Below are 16985 nucleotides of genomic sequence, written 5' to 3' on the forward strand. Positions count from 1 at the left end.
GGGGGGGGGGGGGGGTCCCGACAACGGATTTACACTGAATTCAAAAGAACCCCCTACGTATTACGCTAAATCAAGGAAGGCAATTACACGAAATTTGTTCGCCTCGCGATTTACACTGAAGTCAAAAGAACCCCCTACGTATTATGCTAAATCAAGGAAGGCAGTTACACGAAATTTGTTCGCCTCGCTACGAATTACGTAGATAAGCCCGACAACGATTTACACTGAATTCAAAAGAACCCCCTACGTATTACGCTAAATCAAGGAAGGCAATTACACGAAATTTGTTCGCCTCGCGATTTACACTGAAGTCAAAAGAACCCCCTACGTATTATGCTAAATCAAGGAAGGCAGTTACACGAAATTTGTTCGCCTCGCTACGAATTACGTAGATAAGCTGGTTTTCTCTACGAGTTACGGGAAATTAAGATAGGCTGCCAACGCCTTACGGAAAAGAGCATGCAGACCCTCATAATAAGTAACACTAGTGTAAAAGGCATAATTTTAAGTCCGCGGGATTTACTTTCGTGGTGGTGGTATTAAGTTTGCGGTAGCACCAGACTGTAGTCCCATACTAACGTAAGGTTACCAGTTAATGGTCGAATTATGGAAAATGATTATTGTTCTGAAATGCCTAGGCAGAATTAAATATTTAACCCATTTGAAGAAACAGTAGTTTGTCTGTTAAAAAAGTGCATGGTAATTTATTTCTTCCCTCCATCTTTGGTTGCGCACCAGCATGTAATTGGCAGTGAAGAATTGTTCTAGGGTGACCAATTAACGGTCACTTGAGTCTTTCTCCCTGTAGTGCCCTACCTATTACCACACATATTCAAACACTTGCTGCAAAATACTACAGAAGTGGTAAGCAAACAAACCACGGTAAAATGTTTTTGTCTACCCCACCATCGCCTGCAGTAGCACCCTAGTGATGAATGAGGTTGGACCGCCGAATTTGCCTCAGTAGAACGTCACGTAAAGTCGACACAGGCACCATGGGCGGCGGGCCCATGATCATCCATGAAAATTGTGCAATATCTATTGCAATGGTTTTCAATGTGAATAACACACTTATAGCTTTATTATCATTAATAAATTTTTGCATGATGCAACTTGAAATGCAATCATGTCGCTAACTGACCGTTAATTGGTCCTGCACGTAAACTGGTAACCTTACGTTAGTACTATAATGGAAAAACGTTCTCAGTGGTTTTAATTTCTCTTGTGTAGTACAAAAGTCCGAAATGATGAAAAGATTTCATAATTTTTATCTACAGAAACATCTGCAGGAAAATGGACCAGCTAAGGGTGCTAGAGTCCTGTACCTGAATATCTGCAGCTTTGACAAAGTGCCATCACCCAAGACAGACCAGGACCCCGTCCCTGTGAGTGGTGGGAAGATGTCAACTGGGACAGATGACCAAGGTATTTCACACACATACCTGAAATGATATATTAACCTGTTGTTGTATTATTGCTTATTTACATACTAGTACTTGATAAGGTCACCTCAAACAGTTTACTATTTGAACCAGGAGCTCAACTGAGATTCTGTGAGAAGCTGCTACCAATACAAATACCCCTTTTATGAAGTAAACACTGTTTGTATTTACCTTTACCTGTCAATAGAGGCATTCAATTCACCTATGATCGATTCTCTTTAAAATCCTATGTCACTCTCCTGCGTTAGCACACTGACATAGACATTTGGCTACCAATTCTCTATTCGTTTAGGTACTAGGCAGCAGGGAGAAAATGAAACACTAGAAGCCGTAGAAGGATAGAATTTCCACTTCAGTTCAGTTGCACTGTTCCATTGTCATTGAATGGACACATGGAGAGGTGATGTGATTTTTCCCTGTTTTCACTGTTCAGGGTTGTATGCTGCTGTTCCCATCGTCTTCAATCCCTCCGTGTTACAAGAAGTGACAAAAGACAAGACAGCAGAGAACATGCTGGTCAACCTTGCTCTGGAGTATGTGCAACATCAGCACCAACTGACATTGTCATCAAAGTTTGTTAGATGTAAAGAGAAGATGAAAGGTGATTACAAGACTCTGGTCAAAGCCTTCCAACAGCTGTCTAAGAAAAGTGAACCCTCAGGACCTGTCGGACCAGCAGATGTCTTAGACTCGCCACAATCAGTCCTCCACCAGCTGTCAAACCTGTCAACGGAAAATGAAGACAAAGATGAGCCAGTTATCTCACTAGTGTCTGAAGACAAACCTACAGGGAAATCCAAGTTGATAGAGGAAATTTCCAGTACAGAGATACAGCTTACCAAGCCTGACTTTCAGCTTACAGCGAAGGTAAATTGGGACACTAATTAGCATTAACTTACTTTGTTTCCATTAAGCATATGATACAACAATCATTGCTTTATGACTGTAGCTGCTGAATTGGTGTCATCATTAATAATTCTAGTGCATATTTTTTGTATAGGAGGCAGAGGGATCAAAGGCAAAGAGACTTGTGCTGAAGATTAAACTTCCTCTGGTCAGGAGTGTGTCTGACTGTGAGCTAGACATCTCAGAGGTGTGTTTTATGTTTCAGAAACACGAATTGTGGAACTTATGATTGGTGCAGCTTCATTGCTGAGTCAACTGCTTCTCATGTTAACCAAACAGTGTAAAGTTTGTCCTCTGACAAATCAATTTTGTTTTTAGTGAATTAAATTGCATGTTGTGGGAAACGTCATCCCGTGTTTATCATATGTTGTTGGACTAGCATTCCTCATAACCATCTGGCCTGACCCTTGCACGATAGCTATTACAGAGATCGGACCGGGGTCTGGGATCCAGGCTACATTCCTCATTGAGTTTGAAAGTCTTGTGTCCAATGCAGGATGATGTGGTGTTGGAAGTTCCTGGGAAGTACCGACTGGAGACCACCCTGCCACAGAGCATAGATGAGGAACGTGCGACTGCCAAGTTCAGTGTGAAGACATCTTCATTAACAGTCACTATGCCTATCAAAATGCACTCCAATGGCCAACAATCCTGACAACCTCCGGGGAACCTAATGCAAGATGTGTGCTGCACATATCTCCTGTGAAAGATTGTTGTCAATTGCAAATGAAGACCTTATTCCACAGTGTTTCTATACCAAGTTGCCTTACACCATCAAAAGTGGATGATGAATCCTAAGTGTGATTATCTTAAGATATTAAGTTTTAAAACTCAAATTGATGAAATAGCAGTACATATAAAGAAGCAATCTGATGACCAACAATTTTGATGAATGATAAACTGGACAGTGAGTGTGTGTATGTGTGTGTGTGAGTACATTTTAGCAATAGATATATGAATTTTTTCAACAGATTGATGAAGTTGTATGTACAATTTGTATTGTATTATCGAGAGAATGTTGAACATTTGTAAATGTACCTTGTTGAGGCAACATTATGTTGCAAGGCAGTGAAGATTCAGTAGGTTGATTTTTACCCATATAATGTAAATAAACCAAATCAAGCTCTTTTTCTATCTTAAGGGGTTTTATCAGTTTAATAAATTTCTATGCAATTTCAGACACAGTTTATGAAGATTTTCTCTTTATAACAATGTGTTCAGTACTTTGCTGAACCAAGGACTTGACCGAACCAGGCAACTTGTGTTTGACAAGTGTTACAACTATCAATATGATAAGCACTTAACATCCATTGGCATAATACCGGTCGGTTTACTGCAATTTCTCAAGCAATGCTAATTTGGCAAATGATCAATGCATCATTTTCTCCAGTTACATGTTGCTGTTACAGCTTACCTTTGCCACTTCTTCTGTGTAAATTATTTTGTCTCTCTGGTCCTGCTAAAAACATAATATCGTAATTGGAACACTCCGCGGAATTGCACGGAGAACGGGCGCGTGGTTGGAAGGGGGTGCACTATACCGGCCGAACGAAACACGGCACAATTAACTGTCTCTATGTACCTTCATACATCCTCTGTTGTTCCTTTCTTTCCTGTTAGTATTTGCACAAAACAAAAATCTGCATGAGCATACAAAAAGTCATGAGAAAATGGGCGTATACTGACAAGAATTTTCATTTAATTTTGGTCCGTCACAACCGCTATGACGTAAAACTTTACTGCTGGCCGTAGCATTAAAAATGGCGGGAAAATGGCGGCGTACGTTCAATTTGACCCATTCAGCCGTAGATCCGGGCGATAATGCAACGGTTCCTCACACTTTTACACGAGTTGTAGGTCACCAAAAGAAATTCAAGATTGCTGTTGAATCATGCTCGTCTTGTGCCGTGAGCACATGTGATTATTATCTACAAATCTGGCGATGAACGTGACAGTGTGTTTGTCCCACGACGAGCTCGCCTGCCCCGAAAATGACCTGAAAACTTTTGGCCTTGTTGTCTTCGAATGCATTGTTATCGATGCTTTGTAAATGATGTATTGGACACCTAGATGTCTGAAGTGTGCATACCTCAGAAATAAGTCTTGTTGCATGTGTAGATCTCTTTAAGTTCCACTATTTTTAATCGACCGGTATAAGGCTTATGACCGGTATTATGCCAATGCATGTTATATGGAGTAACTCATTGATGTTGCTTACTATTCTAGTATTCAAGAATTTCATCAATTTCATCAATTTAAGACAGTCTGTGGCTTTGGGTAAAAGTTGTCATTTGTTCCAACCTAAAATAATTTTTTAACAGCAAATTTGAATCAGTGAGCTCGAATATTCTTAACCTTGTTTCACACCTACAGAGTCGTCCAAAAACAGAAAACACGTGTATTGTGGATTTGAGCGTCAAGAACTTGTTAGCAACTTTCAAAAATGGCGCCACTTTCCACAAATTTTATTGGCTAGTTTGGATCTCGTTCCCAGAGTTAGCTCCCCCGGGGCGTAAACAGCCCTGCGTACGAGAGTAGAACCGAGACGACCCCTGCATGTGGAACACACGGCAGCTGCAGCTGATACAGGTGTGCACAACATTTTAGCGACTTAATCAGAACGTGCGCCATTTCTGACAACTCCTGAGGTTGTTTGTTGGCTCGTAGTGTTGATCGAATAGATAAGCTGATGACTGTCTAACGTTAAATGCCATATAAAGTTGGGAAGGCCCGGCTAAAAATTATGGGGAGGGGGGCGGAGCGAGGGGGATCCGATCGAAAACACCTGTGAAGGGTTAGATTATGCATCCAGGAATCGGAGACTGTGCAGCGTTAAGACGCGGAGTTACCGTTATTGTTGCACGCATGTAGTGATAAACAGTGCAGTGCCTTTTCATGAAATTTTAAGCTTAACTCAAATAGCGCAACGACATAAATTTGTCAGCACGATCTGAACTTTGTTTACTTCAAGGGTAAGGTTAGAGAAGTGTCAAAATCTTTAAGGACTTTCTTTATGCGTTGATGTTTACATTATTTCATGTCTGACTTTATTTCATCAGCTGTACAGTAATGCAAAGAGAAGGTAAAGAAAAGAATGCAGAAATATACATTATTTATTTATCATTATAATTGATACATAATGATGACCTTAACATTCTTTGTTGATGTTTTTGTTACAGTATTTTGCTTTGCATTTGATATTACAAGAGTTCATGAGTTTGTAAGAATCACAGATGCTTCCATCATTGCTTCTCTTAATATGTATCAATCATTTTTCAGTTGTACAATCATGTGCTCTGATTTACAATTATGAATAGTATGAACTTAATTTGAAATTGAAGTAAGAAGATTATTAATTGTAACATTACTGACTCTCATGGCAAACAGCACAGATTTTGCAAACTTATCTGGTCCACTCTCATTTGAGACCATGCAAGGCCTGACTGACCTTTGGTTCATTTAGAACAAACACCAGGTAGTGTCCTAATTGTCTGACCATCTATGCCTTAACCAGTGACCAACGACTGCAAGATTACAAACAAGGGCACAGGACACTACAATATACAGTTCCAACCATTTTGAAAATGACCACTATCAATAAAAAGAATTAGATGTGAATGGCATTGATGGCTAGTACTACTTTTCCAACACTTCCATCAAAATTTAATAAACAGCATTAGCTGCTTAGACCCTATCACATCCTGAAAAAGCTAGAACTCGCGGCATGCTACACATATTATGTAGCATTTTTTCAGTTACATGGTTCAGATATCCGTTCTACAGTGAAGATGTTGAGACAACTAAGATTCCTGCAGGCATGCAGACATGGAACCTGGCGTCCATTCAGAAGGCGATTTTCAGGTCAGTATGTGATCTGGAAAGCTGTCCTCTGTATCTTTGTTTGAATGTAATATGTATAGTCTGTGAATGGTGAAGTGATGGTTGTTACATTCTTCCCGGAAGTATATCCTGTGAATAGCATTTCTCTAACTTTATTAATAGTCTAAGTCATGAATCAGTTGTGTGAATAGCTATGAAGTATCAAGGAAGACTTGATGTGAACTTTATTATGTTATTCCTCTCCAATAAGATCTCTTCAGTGACACTGACAAAAACTGCTGGATAGCAGTTGAAACGTCTGAACGTTTCCAAAACCATGTCCAGTTGCTAGGGTAACCAATTTTCGGCGTATCTTATTACCTGGATGTCTAACCTACATCAACGTATTCCACACATGGTTCTTTTCAGACCTCATCAAAATTCTCCCGGAAGTAAGAAAAGCCCTTGCAAATGGTGAGCCAGTAGTTGCCCTGGAGAGTACAGTCATCACACATGGCATGCCTTATCCGCACAATATAAGGTAAGCTTACAGTTACTCTACTGTAACAGTGGGGGGTTTAAGTAGCGCCAAACTGCCATGCGAATCAGCGTAGTGGTTTCGCTGCTGGGTTTGTGATCTGCCAGCCCGGGTTCGATCCTGGTGTAGGCATGTTGTTTCTTTCTGTTTCTACTCCTTTCGTACACTACTATATGTCAAGTTTTATTTATTGATCTCAAAACAGGTGGGTAGCCCCTACAACTTTTGCAAGTTGATTTCCAAGGGGGCCCACCATACGTGTAAAACAAAACAAATCAAAACATGTTACATTTAGTCAGAGCACATTGGAATCGATCACACTGAGTCTTATGGTTATTATGTGCCTAACATGTCTACTTCTAATGATTTTGTCTAAGTATCAATTGAACTGTGCACAAGTGAAAAACTTTTCAATCTATTATGTCACATGATGAATGACCTTGATGTAACTTAAGACCTGCATCTTATCCCCAGGACAGCCCAGAGAGTAGTTCAGATTGTACGGGAACACAGGGCAACACCTGCAACTATTGCTATCATCAATGGGAAACTTAGAATAGGTAAATTTTTACTACATCTGACATTCAAGTTGTATACTTCCATGTATTTCTTTCATGTGTACCTCATTCATGGTAAGTCTACATTACTGTCTGTCAGCAGAGGTTGGATCAAAGATACTTTGTTGATTGCAGGTCTAAAAGAAGATGAGCTTGAGTGGCTGGCTAAGACAGAAGATCCAGTTTTAAAGACATCAAGAAGAGACTTGTCTATGGTTGTCAGCAAGGTACCCCTTAGAGTTAGATAGATAGATAGTTAGATAGATAGTTTTTCTCTTCTAAGAGCACAAAATCTCAAACAGCTCACCATAGAGAACCGGTTTTCTTGTTGGACCGGTCTAGAAAAACTGGACCTGAAAAATCAGTGCACCAGATGCTGGACCTATTTGAAAGTGAACAGATTATACTGGCAGGCATTCAATTATTTGGGGGCTTACAGATCCAAGAAAAGAACAAGAGCAAATTAGGAGAGAGTTGATAGTCATTTTAACCAGACTTCTACAGTCAAACTTGATCTATTAAATAGAGGCAGTTAGTGTTGTTTACATTACTTGGAGAGGATTTCAAAACGTCAATGAACGTCAGATACTATACCAAACAGAATTGTTTTGAGTTTCGCCCTTTCACAAGTTTTCACAGATAATTATGTCAAGGTTCAGATCCGAACCTGGACCTCATCCTCTGGACCTGGACCTGGACCATCCCTAGCTCACCAGCATTCATAAAGAAATCAGTGTCAATTGTATTTTTTTGTATTATCCAGTGAGGATGAGTGAGTGAATGAGTGAGGTTATTTTTTTGCATGCAGATGTGACTTTACATTTTTCAGGGCTGGAGTGGAGGAACTACGGTGGCAGCTACCATGATAGCAGCCAACAAGGCTGGCATCCCTGTCTTTGTGACAGGAGGTATTGGAGGGGTGCACAGGGGAGGACATTCAAGTAGGCAATCCACCTTACCAAATAGTTTTATTAACCTAAGATTTTATTCATAGGAAAATTAATAATGTACTACATTTTAAATATATGCATACATTTTTACTCTTTAGATTACTAGTATATATTTCCATTCTGATTCTTTGAGAACTCAAAACAAGTCTTTTCAGACCTCTATAACTGAAGTGTGCCCAAGCAAGATTATTGTCCCTGATTCCATGAGTTTTTCTTTTTCTTCTTGTCGCAGTGGAATACTTATTACTATTTATTCCTTTCTGATACAATCTGCAGCCCTGGATGTCAGTGCTGACCTGACGGAGCTCGGAAGAACACCCATAGCTGTCGTTTCTGCTGGAGTCAAGTCAATCCTGGACATCAGTCGCACGTTAGAGTACTTGGTATGGACTGCACATCATCTTACTTCCTACTGTATACCGGTCTAGCATGATCAGAAAATGTCACATTGTCAGAGATCTGCTTTATTTTTCAGGTGTAGATTTGTCACATAGGCCACTGGATCTATGGGGGTCTGCATGCTCTTTTCCGTAAGGCATAGGCAGCCTATTTTTATTTCCCGTAATTCGTAAGGAAAACCATCTTATCTACGTAATTTGTAGCGAGGCGACCAAATTTAGTGTAATTACCTTCCTTGATTTAGCGTAATACGTAGGGGGTTCTTCTGAATTCAGTGTAAATCGTTGTCGGGACCCCCCCCCCCCCTTCCATGCTGACCCTCATCTGTGCCTGATGCCCACTGTGCCATTTTTTCTGTAGGAGACCCAGGGAGTATCTGTGATGACCTATGGAAACACCACAGACTTCCCAGCATTCTTCACCCAAAAGAGCGGCTTCCACTCTCCATACAACGTCACCAGTCCTGAGGAGGCTGCGGAGGTCATAGGTCAGAGAGTTTGATGAGTGACTTATCACCAAAAAGTAGTTACACCTGTACTCAAGCAACTGGATATGATTTTGGAAACAGTCAGATGTTTCAACTAGCATCACCAATTTTTCGTCAGTGACAATGAAGTGATCTGGAAGAAACTGGTCTTTTATACCCTATGAATGAAGACAATATGAAAGACCAGTTTCTTCCAGATCACTTCCATGTCACTGAAGAAAACTAGTGGATGCTAATTGAAACGTCTGACCGTTTCCAAAACTATATCCAGTTGCTTGAGTAACTGCTTTGGGGCATATCTTATTACATGGATGTCTAATCTTCATTGACGTGACTTATCACCACTTTTTTCATATTATGTAGTAGTATTGTCTATGTTAGGAATATCTTTGCACTTTTCCACATAGAATGATTGACCATGCTGATTTAGATTTGATTTTAACAATCTGTCATAAACATCTATCTTATCAGTTAACAACCTTCTTGCCATCGCAATAAAAGGAAATGAAAGAATGGGGAGATTGACTTTCATAGCTGAACAACTTAATAGTATGTACTCACTACCTACAGATTCATGTATTACTATTTACGTGTATGTCTTTATAAACTTGTTAAAATTGCCAGTAGTTGACGCTTGCTTTGTTCTTGTCATCTTTCAGACAATCATTTCTCCCTGGGGCTGGACAGTGGGCTGCTTATTGCCGTGCCCATTCCCGAGCAGCATGCTGCACAGAAGGTGGAAGATGCCATACAGAGGGCAGTTCAACAAGCAAGGTTTCTAACTTGAAAGTTCATCTGTGTTGGTAGAAGTCATTCTTGAACTAGTTTAACTGCAATATCCAACACAAAAATTGGACTCACCAAATTTTCGACTGAACAGCACCAGTCACGGCAGCAGGGGATTGTTCATTCCTTGACAAAGACTGGTGCTGTTCAGTCGAAAAGGGTGAGTCCAATTCTTTTGTTGGATATTACAGTTAAACTAGTTCAACAAGCAAGGTTCCTGTATTATTTTGTAGTAACAGGGAAGTGATAGGTTTCATCTTTGTGTTGGATACCAGTGCAGATGAATGCCACTGAAGAGAATATGCAAAGGATTTGAATAATGTTGTTGGTATCATCATTAGTCTCCAACCAGTTGACCTTACAGCATGTACAAAATCATGTTATATCCATTTTAAGCATTGAACTATAGCCATTGCTGTGATACTCATTTTAGCAGCAAATGGGAATGACAAAATGTATTCTTTGTTCCAGTGAAGAGGGGGTACGTGGGGACAAGGTCACTCCATACATCCTGGGAAAAGTGGACGAGCTGACTCAGGGAAAGTCTCTTGCTGCTAGTATCCTGTCATTGCTTTTCCACACCACACCTGTTGGACATGATACCATCTGTAATAGCTAGCAAATAATCCATTCCATCACTGTAGATACAATGTAGATTAAAACTGCTTGAATTCTGGAGCAATGATTTTTCCAAGTGCTAGGCAGAAACCTCAAAGACAAATTTTCATAACCTCATATAGTACTCAACTGTAAGTGCAGAATTTTTTGCTGTGGTTTTATGTTCGTGGTTTTCACATTGCAAATTTACCGCAAACTTAAAACTACCACAAACATTTTTCCATGGCAGTAAGAGACTACAGTGCATGGTGCTACCGCAATCTTAAAACCACCGCGAGCAGTCCTTTTCCCTCTACGGCAAAATTAAATCCCTGTGAATGTAAATGCATTTACAGTACAGTACAATGTATATGGTAGGAGTAGTGTCCTTAACTCAGACACCACAGACATTGCCTTGATGGAGAACAATGCTGCAGTGGGCAGCCAGCTAGCCTGGGCCTTGTCACACAGGAGAAGAAAGCACTACCACAACCTGCCCACCTCCAACCTGCAGGCCAAGAGCCCACTGACAGATGTCGTTATCAAGAGTAACAAACCTGTAGGTATCAGCATGGATAGAAGTCTAGCATTATGTTACAATTTTGAAACCTTATATCAATACACAAAATAAAGCATTTACCAACAAGCTTTTGATCAGTCCTCTGATCCTTATCAGGTTGAAATGACCCAAAGCCTAAGTTACACATCCAGACCAGAAGTGCAACGTCGTCAAAGGGTCAAAGGTGCTTGGCAGTCGGTTTCAGAATTGTAACATAATGTTGACTACCGTCACAGATGAATGGTAGTTCAAGTAGAAGTCTAGCAGTTGCACCTTTCCTGCAAATGTATTGTTCTGTACTTATGACAAAGACATACCCATACAAACTAATGTATTACCTGAAAAAAATTATGTGTTACCTGACATTTTTATGAATTCCTTGCCAGGAAAGTAGAATTACAGTATTAACGATTCTACCTTCTCTTCAACAGGTTGTCGTAGGCGCCAGTGTTGTGGACTTTGTGGCAAAGACCAAGGATCCAGAAGTCAAGGTACCAACACAAGATGGTTGCTTTTGAAGAATTGTTTTCTAGTGGACCAGAATCTCTCAAATTTGCACTTGTGTGTTAAAATATGTCACCATGGCATTTTTGGGAAGTCAGAAAACATGTATAGATTTCCATAGATTTAAAACTTACAAGTGTGTTGTGAAATAGGCCATGAAGACACAAGGTAGCACCTTTAAAGCTTGCATAGTATTGCTAGATTGAATGATTTATGGAAACACTGTCTTTGCTTGTCACTTCAATAGCTGGGTGGCATGACAAACCCAGGGACATTGACCCAATCTTTTGGGGGAGTTGGTAGAAACATTGCAGGTAAGGCTTACAATTATTGTGTTCACAGAAGATTCAATTTGAGAATTGTATTTTTTTCTATATTTGTTTTAAGTTTGTTTACCTCCATGCATTTCTTGCTACTTGTCTACTTGGAGGAAAGTAAATCAACTTCTCTTAGAACCATTGCTGCCCTTCAGAATAGTGGTGGTCATACAGAATGAAGAACATTCAAACTTAACCAAATCTAAAAGTGCAGGAGGTAGGAAAAGTTTGTAAACCTGATTGTTAAAATATTTAGGGGCTTCTTTTTTGTCTTGCAGATTGCATGAGTCGACTGGGTGCCATGCCTCTACTTGTGTCTGCAGTTGGGAACGACCCGCATGCTGCATCATTTTACATCTACTCAGCACACATGGTTAGCTCTATTGCTTTTAACTACTGATATACTGATGTGAAAATGCACACCATGGAAATTGAGCATGACTTAATACATGTATATAAATTCTTATGGACTTTAAAGGAGGACTTTATCCATTAAATTAACTTTAAAAGGTGTGTTGTTTTCTCTCTCTCGCTCTCTCTGCCCGGTTTAGCGTCCGTTCTTCCCTGTAGCAGGGGTTGGACGTTTTGTGTTTTATTATTATCTTTTAGTTATACTGGTAGCTTAAGATAAGTAAGATACATGCAGGGTTGGACTAATGTCCAGGGCAAGTGAAATTGCTGATCAGGCAAGTGCATGACCTACTCCACTTGCCCAATCGGGCAAGTAACTTTTTTCCACTGAGTGAGATTTTGATATACTTAGAGACAAAATAGAGGCAATAATAAGAACTCCATTGCTGGAAGTGAAAATGCACATAAAAGTGACATTTGAATTTTGTGAAAAGTTGGTTTGGGCGAGTAAATTTTCTATGTGCTTGCCTGATAGTGAATTTTAGTGAACAAGTGAATTTTAGAATACTTGTCCAGCCCTCACATATATATAAACCTGCATGTATGTATTGTTCAGGATGTGTCTGGAGTGTCCCAGCTGGAGGACCAGAGAACTGCCACCTACTGTGCTGTTCTGAACGGAGAGGGTGAACTGGTGCTGGGGGTGGGAGACATGGACATCAACGATCAAATATCACCCAATTTGGTAACTGCAGCAGATTGTTGATAGTTTAATCATGTTTAATAATGTATTATATTTTTGCTTTATTGCTGCTTTTTGTATTCTCCAAGCAGATCCTACAATGGCATAAGATAGTACCAAACTGGCCAAGGAGTGTAGTCAGCCAATAGGTGTCCATTTGCCGGTAGCCAAACACCCTCCTAAGTCAGCTACACTCCTCTGCCAGCTTTTTATACTATCTTATGCTACCGTAGGATCTGCTTGGAGATTAGTTTTTTGACCATTTTTCCAAATAGGAGTAGGCTTTAGGCATTTCTGAAGTTCCTGATCTATACTGCAACAGAGCTAAAAGTGCATAATTATGCTACTTCAAACCTAGCTTACTTGTGCATTGTCACAGGTGAAACTTATCCCCATGTGACAGTTTCGGAACATAGAATCCATATATCTGTTATGATGACGGGCTGATTGCACTTCCTCCCTGCCAATACATTTGTCCTAATATCTTTAATATCAATATGAACACGATAAATTTGTTATTCTAAACTTCTAATGTGCCAACACTTTTTACCCTCTACCTCTTACATTTTTCAAGGTATCCAAATTTGCCTCAGCTATTGAGCTGGCCCCATTTGTGTGTGTGGATGGCAACGTTCCAGAAGAAACTGTTAGCTACATACTCAAGCTGTGCCACTATCTTCAGGTGCCAGGTAAACTATACTCTGGGGGCCAGCCAGGATAGGGCAGCTATGACAGTTTATTCGGTGGCCCAAGACAGTCAGCCTGCAGATTTCCTATTAGCGATTGGGGGAGTTTAAGTCCGAGGAGGTCCACCTGCCCTGGAAAAGGGTAACGATAACTCCTTCGAGCTTATGCGCCCCGGAGCACTAATGTGACATCGTCGGGCTGACTGCCTTGGATCCCTGAACAAAACTCGCTAGCTACCCGATCCTGTCTGGCCCTCAGGGTAGGTTAACTAACATTACCAGGATATTCTAATTCTCTGCAATGGATCAAGGTGCTTGACCAGATAAAGATGAAATGATAAAGTACTTTTTGTGTTCTTGCATTAGTTTGCAACCAGGCAAATCTGTTCATGTTTAAGTTAACAGTGATCCTGCTATGATATTAAATGAGAATTTCTTTATGCAGCCTGGTATGAACCAACCTGTGTCTTGAAGTCCTCCAAACCATTCCGGTCAGATGCCTGGAAGAACATAACTTACCTGTCCCCAAACTTAACTGAACTGAGGGCGATCTACCGCATGGTGACTGGGCACGAGGAACCACTAGGTAGTTATGGAAACACTTCTGTTATTAATGTTATTCACTTTGGTGTCCAAATATACTGTAAATGCATTTAAGTTCGTGGGGATTTACTTTTGCAGTAGCAGGAAAATGGAGTGTTCACAGTAGTTTTCAGTTCGCGGTAGCGCCTTAGACTGCAGTCTCATACTATAATGGAAAAATGTTTGCAGTGGTTATCAGTCCGCGTTGAAGTGGTCACCGCAAAAACCCCGAAAATAAAACTAACATTTCTGCATTTACAGTATACAGTTGCAGAATTTCATGATACTGGGTAGCTACTTTGATACAAGATTTCTTTGACTTTTGAGTACGTTTTTTCTTCAGTTCCAGAGGAAGACCCTACCCTGTCCCAGAGACTTCAGGAGGCAGTCTTCCTTGTCCGTCCCCTGTTGGAATACCTCCACTGTGTTATTGTGACCTTGAGTAGAGATGGGGTGCTTGTGTGCCGCAACACGGAGCAGCAGTCCAGTTTCCCTGTAGGGAAAGGAAACAACACAATCAAAGTAAGCAGCAACATCTCATGTTGTAAGATGAAAAGATGATTAGTAGACAAGTTGATGTTACAGTAGCAATGTAGGCCACTCATTCCATCTACTCATTTAAGGGAGTGGTTTTACAGGAATATCTTTACTGCAAATCTTAAAACTTTGAATATTCTGATAGAAACTTTGCTAACTTTCTGTATAGAAGAAACGTTCAATCTTAACAATGTACCTTTTCTATACAGAAAACGATGCTGACAGCAGTACATTATCCAGTGTTCCCTAAAACAGAGCAGCAGGTGATCAACGTCTCAGGAGCGGGAGATTGGTAAGACATGCTGCTTTGTTTGAACCTTTATATATTCATGAGAAGCCCGATCGGCCTGCAGGCTGCTATTCATTGAGGTCATGGGGGAGGTAAGGGTCAGATGAAATATAACAGATACAGATTACATCGAGTTCTAATAAATCTATCTACATATATATATCACTACATAACCTAGACTAGCCGACTGCTGCCTACCCCTGTGTCAGAGATCCCAGCAGCAGTATAATCAAACAATGGATAGTGAGTGAGTGAGTGAGCCTAGGTACAAAAATTACTACAGCGAAAGCTTAGCGTTCATAGTCCATATCTGTTCTCTTTGTTCATTTCTTTTTCTTCAAGAATCTCTTAAGACAGGTCAGATTTGGAGCCGTACGCGTGTCTGGCGGAAGGCTGTTCCAAACATTGGGTCTATTGATCTACTGCTCCTGTTGTTCAGTCAACTGTGTCAAATTATGAAGGATGATTGTAAGATCATGTAGCCTGTCCTTTGGATACCAGTCTCCATAAAGCTTACCACACACATTTAGCTGCTCCATACACGCCATACTTAGCCTGGATACAATTCGATTTCTACCAGGGCTCCTTACACTCAATAATTTTTAGGGTAGCGAGTGTAAGGAGCTCCGTTACAAGTTGGATGGTACCCAGGCTACGTCATACAAGCCCTTATCATACACAAAACTGGAATCTATGTAGTGTAGCTTTATCTTTTATACATTTTCACCTACCTGGGTGTCCACTACTAGTGATGATGTATTCTTTGTTCTTCAGCTTGTCTGCAGGCATGATGCATGGTATGCTACAGGGTCTTCCCCCAGACATCTGCATAAAGCAGGGTCTCCTGGCCGCCTACAACTCCACACAGACCCACAGTGCTGTGCCCTCAAACATCGACTGTACAGACTTCTCTGAAGAGAACATCAAGAAGCTGCACTGGCCAACTTACACCATACCTATCTAGTTGATGTTGAGTTGATGCTGGTTCAAACTTGATGTCAGTACAGGTGTAGTCCTCAAGAAGAGTTTAGGGTCTCTTGAGATCTCCACTTTGCTGCTTGCTTCGATTTAGGTGCCTTCTTGATTATGATAGTGCCGTACCAAATTCATCATCCTCTTGTAATCTTACAGAATAGTCATGCATTTTACTGCTTATAATACATACTTTTGTAGCCTCTGCAGCGATCAACAAATTGGTGGAGCAGTTCTCTTGTAAACCATAGGGTGGCTATAGCTATATGGCCTTCTTCGGTCAATATTGACCATTTGAATGAACGAATAACATACACTTGAAGAAGCCAAGATCCTTACTGGCATAGGGTGGTGTACTTAGATATATCTACGACAGGCTTATGATACCAATATGCCATTTCCCTGCATACAGTGATAATCTTATGTTGTATAAATATCCACACTATGCTTACCAGATGTTTTATTGTTTTTCTTTTCAAATTGTATCTTGCCAATTGTTCAGATGTAAAAAATCATGTTGTTTTGTTTATAACCGAGAGTTTTGTATTGTGAAAGATGAACTCAATAAATTGTCATGTAACTGACTTCTGCATTATCATGTATTGTTATCATCTCTAAGTGTCTTCTTATAATCTACCATTATAGTATGTGGGGAAGGACAACCTCAAGCCAACCGTTCACACTTGCGCCACATCTTCAGAAAAGACGCTGGAGCCGCATGTTCCCCGTTTAGGAACTTTATTCGAACCAACACACAACAAACATGTTTCGCCGTGTGGCTTCCTCAGTGTTATGGGCTCGAATCATGTCTTCTTATAATCTACCATGTAATGTTACTGTTTAGGGGTGGGTACCGGTACAGAAAATTCAGGTACAGGTACGGTCCAGGTCCAGAAGATCTGGTCCAGGGTGAACTTATCATACTGAAAACAATGGTCCATTTTGCTAACAAAGATTCTGTTTTC

The 16985-nt window shown here is 40.4% G+C and overlaps 2 protein-coding genes across 2 annotated transcripts; both read left to right on the forward strand.

The window, feature by feature from the left end:
- Positions 1-1244: 1244 nt before the first annotated feature.
- LOC118424599 (PIH1 domain-containing protein 2-like) lies at positions 1245-3528 on the forward strand. Its single transcript, XM_035833241.1, has 4 exons — positions 1245-1425; positions 1876-2309; positions 2443-2535; positions 2845-3528. Exons 1-4 carry the CDS (start codon positions 1245-1247, stop codon positions 3001-3003), a joined length of 867 nt encoding a protein of 288 aa, XP_035689134.1. The 3' UTR covers positions 3004-3528.
- Positions 3529-4598: 1070 nt separating this feature from the next.
- Positions 4599-16612, forward strand: LOC118422510 (pseudouridine-metabolizing bifunctional protein C1861.05-like). The gene is made up of 20 exons (XM_035830138.1): positions 4599-4937; positions 6132-6209; positions 6597-6708; positions 7180-7265; positions 7398-7489; positions 8092-8203; positions 8489-8595; positions 8972-9098; positions 9758-9872; positions 10356-10441; positions 10889-11040; positions 11472-11531; positions 11792-11858; positions 12140-12234; positions 12829-12957; positions 13529-13643; positions 14086-14226; positions 14566-14744; positions 14969-15051; positions 15823-16612. The coding sequence occupies exons 2-20, from the start codon at positions 6137-6139 to the stop codon at positions 16010-16012; spliced, it is 2121 nt and encodes a 706-aa protein (XP_035686031.1). The 5' UTR covers positions 4599-4937; positions 6132-6136; the 3' UTR covers positions 16013-16612.
- The last annotated feature ends 373 nt before the right edge of the window (positions 16613-16985 follow it).

The sequence above is a fragment of the Branchiostoma floridae genome, chromosome 1, assembly GCF_000003815.2.
Source record: "Branchiostoma floridae strain S238N-H82 chromosome 1, Bfl_VNyyK, whole genome shotgun sequence".
NCBI classification, from domain to species: Eukaryota; Metazoa; Chordata; class Leptocardii; order Amphioxiformes; family Branchiostomatidae; genus Branchiostoma; species Branchiostoma floridae.

Bases quoted from the DNA above. Each gene is read 5' to 3' on its own strand.
- LOC118424599 (XM_035833241.1), top strand. From the start codon at position 1,245: ATGATGAAAAGATTTCATAATTTTTATCTACAGAAACATCTGCAGGAA. The intron at 1,426-1,875 runs GTATTTCACACA...TTCACTGTTCAG, and splicing joins AACTGGGACAGATGACCAAG to GGTTGTATGCTGCTGTTCCC. The intron at 2,310-2,442 runs GTAAATTGGGAC...TTTTTTGTATAG, and splicing joins ACTTTCAGCTTACAGCGAAG to GAGGCAGAGGGATCAAAGGC.
- LOC118422510 (XM_035830138.1), top strand. From the start codon at position 6,137: ATGTTGAGACAACTAAGATTCCTGCAGGCATGCAGACATGGAACCTGG. The intron at 7,266-7,397 runs GTAAATTTTTAC...TGTTGATTGCAG, and splicing joins CAATGGGAAACTTAGAATAG to GTCTAAAAGAAGATGAGCTT. The intron at 9,873-10,355 runs GTTTCTAACTTG...TCTTTGTTCCAG, and splicing joins AGGGCAGTTCAACAAGCAAG to TGAAGAGGGGGTACGTGGGG.